Here is a 10689-nt window from a genome sequence, read left to right as displayed (position 1 = left end):
ATGCTGGGACCCAGTCACAAGAGGAGAAGGTCAGGGCACAGATGCTGGGACCCAGTCACAAGAGGAGGAGGTCAGAGCACAGATGCTGGGACCCAGTCACAAGAGGAGGAGGTCAGGACACAGATGCTGGGACCCAGTCACAAGAGGAGGAGGTCAGAGCACAGATGCTGGGACCCAGTCACAAGAGGAGGAGGTCAGAGCACAGATGCTAGGACCCAGTCACAAGAAGAGATGGACCGGACACTGTCGCAGGTACATGTAGCCATTTGTTCATCAAAACAATGGAAACTACACGGACAAGCCCAGAATCCTCAAATTTAACCAAGATCCTGTTTAAAAATAATAATTAAGGCCAAGCAAGCCCCAATCAAGAGACACAATGCTACAAGACAAGAAACATTATTGTAATATTGTCATTGGTGACTGTTGGGGTGACTTTCATTGCACCGTCAGTGAAACTTACGTAAAAACTCCCTGGGGCTTAAACAGGTTTATGTGCAATCAACCTCCAGTATATCTTGCATAGTAGTTTCTCCATGCACATTTAACACATATGATCATGTAAATATGAACGATGAAAATGGTCATACAAGTATGATGTGTTTGTGGTCTTTCAATTAGAGACCTGAAGTTTCCCTACCAGGTGGTAATTATCTAGGTCTGTTAAGTTATACCTGCTGTAATGCCCATAAAACCAAAAAGAGAGCCGCGGACCAAATACCAACTTTCGTTTCTTGATTAACATTCCACAAAGGGGCACAACTCAACAAGCATTAAAGCCAGAGTAATGGGCCTTGCTGAACATATCCACCAAGTTTCATTTGAATACCTTCAACATTTTATCTAGTGTTTACTATGGTAAAGTTTATGCACAAAGACGACACTGCCGAAGCCTATAAAACTGACAGTACCTTTACTATTTTTCCTTGCACAAAACAGACAATTAATCAATCATGTGTCATTTATAACATTGAACAGAACTTGTGCAAAAAATTCTTGAGGAAAGTCAATATCCTTCATGAATTTCAACATGTTATTAGTTGCATTCCATTTAGTTAACATACATGTTTACATAAAGACATGTTTCAAACTTCAGTCCCAAGAAGCAGACAGGCAATCCCAGGAACACCAGCCCATTTTGTTGCTCACAAACAGTATTGATGATAGTGACATAGAAACATCCGTATGGTGGAGAAGGCTGAGGTATTCTGATTGTTTGTAAAGCAGTGCGGTAAGTGGCTCTTAGGGTAACATTTAACTATTAACTTAACAATGAACGAGAAATATGTTTTAAAAAGATAAACAGCGATTAATTAGGAAACAAAGTCGGGAAGAGTGTATGAGAAAGCCAGATGAACTTAACATGTGTATATAGTTTCATATGTAAGATATGTATTAATTAAGTGGTCTTTTTTAATTTAATGACATCTGGATGTAATTTTTATTGGACAAGTTTCTTACATTTAAAATGTCTACTCTATTCATATTAGGATTGCTTGACCGTTTAAAACATCGAGCTTAGTCCATTTATATTTATCTACTGTAACCAGACTTGGAGGAAGTTACTTGCTAGCCGATTGCCTATTCTACAACCATGCAGTGGATAGACAACAGTAATGATGTAGATGAAGCTACACATGCTCATAACGACGTAAACAATGTTACAGCTTACTAACAAGAAGACTCCTATTCTGGCTATTTTATTTAGCAGATTTATTTCCATTTTAGCTGCGAGGCAAGCAGATCACAAGGTGTTTTGGGGGTGTGTTTCCAGCACCATCCAGCAGCTGATCTAGCAGTCATCACCCACCAGTTGCTGCACAACAAGGTGTTAGCAGTCCAAGACTGGTCTGTGTTCTGGCAGCAGATTCGGATGAACAGCAATGTAAAAGGTCACTTGCTATTTTCACTGATCATATATTCTTTAAACTGAAACATATGTTTGTATCAGTAATAAATGTCTCTCCATCAGTCCATTTGTCCATTGGTCCATCCTAGGGCATCGGGACAAGTCTACTTTTTTCCATTACTCAATATTTTTTGAGGTATTGACTTCAAACTTCATACACATATTGACTGATTTGAGGTGAAACTCTGCAATTGTCTGTTTTGTGTACATCACAATTCCTGTCTGCTTCATAACATTCAACCAGTTGAAGGATTTTGAAATTACTCCCAACAAAAGTTCACCATATTGAGACATTGAGACAATATGCAGAGAGCAACCAGCTTGGCTCAAGGTCAAGGTCACACTTAGACATCAAAGGTCATATTACTGCATTTCATGTCTGCTCTATAATCTCTTAAGCCTCTTTCAGGATTGGAAATAACTTGCCACAAATGTTCACTATATTGAGATGGTATGCAGTGGGGGAAGACTTCAGTTTTTAATAACAAAACAACTGTCTAGTTTTATACTATATCAAGTTTTCTTTTCTCCATAACTCCATATATTTTTGAGATATTGACTTCAAGCTTCACACACATGAATGAGTTGAGGAAAAATGTTGTGCATAAGAAACATGATTTTGTGTATGGGCTTTTTATTACAACAGTCTATAGCTTGTACAACAAAAGTGTTGACTAAACCATTCACTCTGTAACATCTTTCAAGTCTAGGCCAGACATAGTATTCTCATTTCCCAACAAATTCACTTTTTCACTTTAAAGTTATATTGTGGAAGTAGAGTTATGCTCTGACAAAAATGTAGCCATTTACAAGAACATGTATATTATCTGTGGTGATATTTGAATGCTTCAGTGATGAGCTCTAGGCTGAAATTCCATGTTGCTTGACACAGGCTGAACTTTCCCCAGTGATATCAGAAGAGGTCCAGCCCCAAACAAAGTGGCATCCAGGGAGTGGAAGTTGGCCCAGTGATATCAGAAGAGGTACAGTCCCAAACAAAGTGGCATCCAGGGAGTGGAAGTTGGCCCAGTGATATCAGAAGAGGTACAGCTCCAAACAAAGTGGCATCCAGGGAGTGGAAGTTGGCCCAGTGATATCAGAAGAGGTCCAGCCCCAAACAAAGTGGCATCCAGGGAGTGGAAGTTGGCCCAGTGATATCAGAAGAGGTCCAGCCCCTAACAAAGTGGCATCCAGGGAGTGGAAGTTGGCCCAGTGATATCAGAAGAGGTACAGTCCCAAACAAAGTGGCATCCAGGGAGTGGAAGTTGGCCCAGTGATATCAGAAGAGGTCCAGCCCCAAACAAAGTGGCATCCAGGGAGTGGAAGTTGGCCCAGTGATATTAGAAGAGGTACAGTCCCAAACAAAGTGGCATCCAGGGAGTGGAAGTTGGCCCAGTGATATCAGAAGAGGTCCAGCCCCAAACAAAGTGGCATCCAGGGAGTGGAAGTTGGCCCAGTGATATCAGAAGAGGTCCAGCCCCTAACAAAGTGGCATCCAGGGAGTAGAAGTTGGCCCAGTGATATCAGAAGAGGTCCAGCCCTAACAAAGTGGCATCCAGGGAGTGGAAGTTGGCCCAGTGATATCAGAAGAGGTACAGTCCCAAACAAAGTGGCATCCAGGGAGTGGAAGTTGGCCCAGTGATATCAGAAGAGGTACAGCCCCAAACAAAGTGGCATCCAGAGTGTAGAAGATGGCCCAGTGATATCAGAAGAGGTCCAGCCCCAAAACAAAGTGGCATCCAGAGTGTAGAAGATGGCCCATTGATATCAGAAGAGGTACAGCCCCAAACAAAGTGGCATCCAGAGTGTAGAAGTTGGCCCAGTGATATCAGAAGAGGTACAGCCCCTAACAAAGTGGCATCAAGGAAGTAAAGTTGCCCCAGTGGTATCAGAAGAGGTCCAGCCCCAAACAAAGTGGCATCAAGGAAGTAGAAGTTGGCCCAGTGATATCAGAAGAGGTACAGCCCCTAACAAAGTGGCATCAAGGAAGTAGAAGTTGCCCCAGTGATATCAGAAGAGGAACAGCCCCAAACAAAGTGGCATCAAGGAAGTAGAAGTTGACCCAGTGGTATCAGAAGAGGTCCAGCCTCAAACAAAGTGGCATCAAGGAAGTAGAAGTTGCCCCAGTGGTATCAGAAGAGGTCCAGCCCCAAACAAAGTGGCATCAAGGAAGTAGAAGTTGCCCCAGACTATGCAAAAGTAAATTCCTGATATCTGGGTCTCCAGGGTTTGAAATTCTGATCACCTCATCTATGGTCAACAACTTGGTCAAACTGGATTACACAAAAGCGGCTGCTTTTTAATTCAATCTTTGCCAAACTTGAGACTAGAATGATATTGATTAAGTTAAAAAATATACTAGTTTATCTTGGGTCAAAAACATGGTCACTAGGTCAAGTCTTTTATTCAGTAGGGGCTGGTAAAATGATTGTGTTGTTTTCTTGGTAAATTTAAATAATGGTCGTTGCAGGTGAAAAAAAGGTTATCATTTCAGCTAAAGTAGGCTGTGTCCTCAGGTGAGAAGTATATGGCCATCTTGTTGATACTATGTAGGTATTATAATTGTATAGTTACTGCCCTTTGTTACTTTTTCTTGTCCGAAGCATATCTTGAAAACTATATGAAGGAATTCAATAAAACTTCATACAGTGATAGATCATAATGAGAGGAAGTTCAGTGTACAGGAACCGCAATTCTATTTGTGAATCAGCCAATTACAGAGTTATTGCCCTTTGTTACTTTTTTCTTGTCAGTAGCAAGTTACTTGAAAAAAGTAACTTTACTCATTTATAGATGGCCATAGGCAATCGTATATTCTGTGCTTTAGAACATCAAATATATCAGTATTAACATCTCAGTATTAGCATCACTGATATTGTTTAGAGCCTTTTTCTAACTTTTAAAAACATAATAAAAAAATGAATAACTGACGATAGTCCATAAAATAAAGTTGTCATTTAAAGGTTGGCTTTCCAAATAGTTGACTGCAATTTCATATCAGGGCGGCATTTGGGGGTATTAATCACCTTCAGTGATAGCTCTAGTTTTAAAAAATTCTGCAGCATCAGTTTATAAAAAAAGTGCATTTACTTCAGGGGAAGGGACCAGCAGGCCTTAAGACGTATGTATGAAGGTCTGCCAGGCAATTATAGATTACTTGTAGATATTGACAGAATTGTTTTCCCAGGATCTATATGTATACAATGTACCTTTATTTAAGTTTTGCTAATTTTAATTCAATTTTATTTTCAGAATCTTGCACAGAGTTAAACACTTCAACAGACACCTGAGCATTGGCATTCATATGATCTACCTGTGAAGTTCAACCAGGCTTTATAAAGCATTACACACAAGGCAGCTATGGTTAGTAGTTGCACGAAGATATCCTTCTTGACCCCCCCCCCCATTTGATTTTGATGTGTTACACCAGCCAACAGGCTAAGTGTTTAATTTTATGCATATCAGACCATCATCAGACATTCTGCCATACATATCAGACCATCATCAGACATTCTGCCATGTCAGACCATCATCAGACATTCTGCCATGTCAGACCATCCTCAGACATTCTGCCATGCATATCAGACCATCATCAGACATTCTGCCATGCATATCAGACCATCATCAGACATTCTGCCATGCATATCAGAATATCATCAGACATTCTGCCATGTCAGACCATCATCAGACATTCTGCCATGCATATCAGAACATCATCAGACATTCTGCCATGCATATCGGACCATCATCAGACATTCTGCCATGTTAGACCATCATCAGACATTCTGCCATGCATATCAGACCATCATCAGACATTCTGCCATGCATATCAGACCATCATCAGACATTCTGCCATGTCAGACCATCATCAGACGTTTTGCCATGTCAGACCATCATCAGACATTCTGCCATGCATATCAGACCATCATCAGACATTCTGCCATGTCAGACCATCATCAGACGTTTTGCCATGTCAGACCATCATCAGACATTCTGCCATGCATATCAGACCATCATCAGACATTCTGCCATGTTAGACCATCATCAGACATTCTGCCATGCATATCAGACCATCATCAGACATTCTGCCATGCATATCGGACCATCATCAGACATTCTGCCATACATATCAGACCATCATCAGACATTTTGCCATGCATATCAGAACATCATCAGACATTTTGCCATGCATATCAGAACATCATCAGACATTTTGCCATGCATATCAGAACATCATCAGACATTTTGTCATGCATATCAGAACATCATCAGACATTCTGCATGTCAGACCATCATCAGACATTTTGCCATGCATATCAGACCATCATCAGACATTCTGCCATGCATATCAGACCATCATCAGACATTCTGCCATGCATTTTATAGAGTTAAGGCCATTTCTTGTTTTTTTCTGTGTTACTTTGATGAGGTTTGATAAAGATAATGAAATAAGTCTGCTGTGTTACTAGGCAACACTTTTAATTTGGGCCTTAATCACCGAGTTGGAGCTTGGCGTTTTCTATAGAAATCTTTAACCAGATTTTCTTCTTTTAAAATATTTGCTTGCCTGTTTAAGCTTATAAGTGCAGTATTAAACAGCCTTCTTAAGATCTTTATGTTGCTGCTGACAAGTAACTAGATGGTCTGAATGTGCACTCAGGGTGACAAAAGTTGTCAAGTATTAGTTGTTTCTTTTCTGTCAACTGAAATTTCTAGTGAATGTTCATGTGTAGTAGTTATGATGCTGCAGAGCCAGCACAGCTTCATGACAGATATACACATGTTTAGGCAATTTGACAGTATTGCTGTATTGGATGCCACACATTTTTGTGTGGATGTGTCATCTGATACAGACTCGAGGCATATTCTCAGTATAGCTTACATAAGTGCATGGTCAATAATTTCTCTGTCATTTTCAGATACACTGTGTTGTAATTGGCCAAAAATGCAGATTGGTAACACCAGTCACCTAAGCCACCATTGCCATTGCAGACAAGAGTGTGAAGTAATAGCCCCTACAGTTTACAGCAAAGCCCTCGACTGTAGCCCTACAAACTTCAGGTAAGCGATTAAAACCTGGACTACAAGCCATCGATGCATTCATTAATAGTCTATTTTTTACAAGCATCAAAATTCAAATTTTGATACAAGATTTAACCTTTTTTTTTAGAATTATACCTAAGTGAAGATCATGTTTATAAGTTACATAATTACATGTTACATACATAAATACATACTTCTTAGGACGGATAAAAACTTTCTCAATTTGGTTATAAATGCAGTTTCCAAATCAACACCTTCCTCTTGCAGATACTGCCGATGGCGTAGATGCACTGAACTTTGCCAGTTTTTCAGCTATGTTGAATTGACATCTCCAACTGATTTTAAGAGCCAGGATTGATATCAGACTGCTTGACAGCACGGTGAGGCTCTGCATATTTAATTACAGGCCAGCTTACATGGCCAGAAAGCAAGCGTTTTTGTTTTTATTGTTTTAAAAACAGATAATATAAAAAGGTTCTCATTGATTTTGATAAGCCGAGTGGACCTTTCATTCTTTTACTGGACATTTTGCTTTTTTTAAGTCACCATTTTGATGTTTATGATTATATATCAATAATATATGCTAAAATAAACTTGATAATAGAATATAACTGTTTCATTTTTTTTATCATTCAAATATGGAAGTGCATGACTTTTATTGAAAATTCAAAGTTTTTCTATCATACGTTAGCATGATACAATTATTTAAATGTAGTGAAGACACTAAATCAGGGATAAGGAACACATATTAACACATAGGCAGTGTAATGAATTTTATAATTTCATGTTAATCTATTAAATATATCTGGAGAAACATCAAATATAATCTGATCTCCATTTCCCAGAAAATGTAGCTGTCCGAGAGTCTAATTTCCACCAATGAGTATCACTGTCTTTAAATTGTTGTTCCGTAAAAAAAAATTGATTGATAACAAATGGTAACAAGAGTATTCTTGCCTAGATACACAGTTAAGACATAGGAAAAGTATTAGTTTTTATGTATAAAGAAGTTAAGGTTTGCATAAAAGTGTCAGGGAAATGGTTCCGGGTGTCCAGTACCCCTTCAAGTATTTCTTTAAACAATGTTTCTCCTCACTTGGGTAGCATTTAATGATGTGTACATTGTATTCTTGTATGTGTTTCTACGTTTACACATGATTCATATCATATCTGTAGACATTTATGTAATTTTGAATATTTTGCAGGACCTCTTTCTTGGGTGGATGGATTCAGAGATGACCTACAGATGCAGCCATGACTGTGGCACATGAATGTTATAGATGATGACTGTAAAGAAATGATGATAGCAGAAAAATGAAACTATCTTAATATGGTTTTCTGGAATTAAATTAGCAGACAAAGTATTCATATTTCTGTGGAAAAATAATGTCATAGCTGAAATATGTTTTGCAAATTCAAAATGGTAATGTTTTTCTCATATTTTATGCTGGCATCACAAATATTATCATTGGCTCTGTATACGGTAATCTCTCACTTCAAAACATAACTAATTGGACTATTTGAAGATTAAATCTTCATTATTTTTATTTAATATAAAATGCTATGCTGGTTTTACTGTCTTAAATAATGTTACTTATTATGTCTGAAAAGCCTAAAATAAAGTTTACAAATTTTGTGTCGTCCTGTTGTGTTTCTGTAAAAGAAATGTTTCAAGTCTCTAAAGTCAGTTTCTTATAATGCTGCAAGAAGTAGAACTAGAAATGCCAATGTGCTGTCTCATTAGAAATCAGGTGATAAACGCTGCAGTAGTAGAAGTAGAGCCAATCTATTTCATAGAAGTTAAAAGGTAAAATGAGTGCTGAATGCTGTCACAGAAATGGTAGTGGTGATCAGTGCTGCAGTAGTTAAGTGAAAATCATTGTTATTGTAGTTTAAGTGGTGATCATTTTCACAGGCAAGGAAGTGGTGATCAGTGCTGCAATAGTAGAAGTAGTAGTGCCAATTTCATGGTGCTTAAAGGGGTTCCTCAGCTCAATGTTGCAGTAGAAGTGCAAATTGTTGTTGTAATTTTAAGTGGTAGTGCTGATCACTGTCACAGTAGTGGAAGTGGTGACCCTGCAATTGTAGAGGAAGTAGTGCCAGTGTCATAGTAGTCAAAGGAGTAGTGGTGATCTAGAAGTTGTTATCAATGCAGTAGTAGTAGTAGTAAAGTCATCAGTCTTGTTGTAGTTAAAAAGGTAGTGCTGATCATTGTCAAGTAGTAGAACTGGTGATCTAGAAGTTATCGGTGCAGTAGTAGTAGTTAAGCCAATCATTGTTGTAGTAGTTAAAAGGTAGTGCTGATCACTGTCACAGTAGTAGAACTGGTGATCTAGAAGTTATCAGTGCCGATATTGTAGTAAGCAATCATTGTTGTTATTAAAAGGTAGTGCTGATCACTGTCACAGTAGTAGAACTGGTGATATAGAAGTTATCAGTGCCGATATTGTAGTAAAGCATTGTCGTAGTAGTTAAGGTAGTGCTGATCACTGTCAGTAGTAGAACTATGATCTAGAAGTTATCAGTGCAGTAGTAGTAGTTAAGTCGATATTGTCGTAGTAGTTAAGGTAGTGCTGATCACTGTCACAGTAGTAGAACTGGTGATCTAGAAGTTGTTATCAGTGTGGTTATAGTAGTAAAGCCAATCATTGTTGTAGTAGTTAAAGGTAGTGCTGATCACTGTCACAGTAGTAGAACTGGTGATCTAGAAGTTGTTATCAGTGTGGTTATGGTAGTAAAGCCAATCATTGTTGTAGTAGTTAAAAGGTAGTGCTGATCACTGTCACAGTAGTAGAACTGGTGATCTAGAAGTTGTTATCAGTGTGGTTATGGTAGTAAAGCCAATCATTGTTGTAGTAGTTAAAAAGGTAGTGCTGATCACTGTCACAGTAGTAGAACTGGTGATCTAGAAGTTGTTATCAGTGTGGTTATGGTAGTAAAGCCAATCATTGTTGTAGTAGTTAAAAAGGTAGTGCTGATCACTGTCACAGTAGTAGAACTGGTGATCTAGAAGTTGTTATCAGTGTGGTTATGGTAGTAAAGCCAATCATTGTTGTAGTAGTTAAAAAGGTAGTGCTGATCACTGTCACAGTAGTAGAACTGGTGATCTAGAAGTTATCAGTGGATATGTAGTAAAGCGCTCATTGTCGTAGTAGTTAAGGTAGTGCTGATCACTGTCAGAGTAGTAGAAAACTGGTGATCTAGAAGTTATCAGTGCGGTAGAAGTAGTAAGTCGATATTGTCGTAGTAGTTAAGGTAGTGCTGATCACTGTCACAGTAGTAGAACTGGTGATCTAGAAGTTGTTATCAGTGTGGTTATAGTAGTAAAGCCAATCATTGTTGTTGTAGTTAAAAGGTAGTGCTGATCACTGTCACAGTAGTAGAACTGGTGATCTAGAAGTTGTTATCAGTGTGGTTATAGTAGTAAAGCCAATCATTGTTGTAGTAGTTAAAAGGTAGTGCTGATCACTGTCACAGTAGTAAACTGGTGATCTAGAAGTTGTTATCAGTGTGGTTATAGTAGTAAAGCCAATCATTGTTGTAGTAGTTAAAAGGTAGTGCTGATCACTGTCACAGTAGTAGAACTGGTGATCTAGAATTTGTTATCAGTGTGGTTATAGTAGTAAAGCCAATCATTGTTGTAGTAGTTAAAAGGTAGTGCTGATCACTGTCACAGTAGTGAACTGGTGATCTAGAAGTTGTTATCAGTGTGGTTATAGTAGTAAAGCCAATCATTG

General features: G+C 38.5%; 1 protein-coding gene across 1 annotated transcript; it reads left to right on the top strand.

Moving 5' to 3' along the window:
• LOC128235571 (uncharacterized) lies at positions 1 to 8586 on the top strand. Its single transcript, XM_052950384.1, has 7 exons — positions 1 to 252; positions 1097 to 1203; positions 1729 to 1892; positions 5162 to 5272; positions 6829 to 6970; positions 7220 to 7332; positions 8158 to 8586. The coding sequence occupies exons 1-4, from the start codon at positions 1 to 3 to the stop codon at positions 5197 to 5199; spliced, it is 561 nt and encodes a 186-aa protein (XP_052806344.1). The 3' UTR covers positions 5200 to 5272; positions 6829 to 6970; positions 7220 to 7332; positions 8158 to 8586.
• Positions 8587 to 10689: the final 2103 nt, after the last annotated feature.

This window comes from Mya arenaria, chromosome 5 (genome assembly GCF_026914265.1).
Source record: "Mya arenaria isolate MELC-2E11 chromosome 5, ASM2691426v1".
NCBI lineage: Eukaryota > Metazoa > Mollusca > Bivalvia > Myida > Myidae > Mya > Mya arenaria.
The sequence above is the reverse complement of the archived record's forward strand: the minus strand, read 5'-3'. Positions and strand labels throughout refer to the sequence as shown.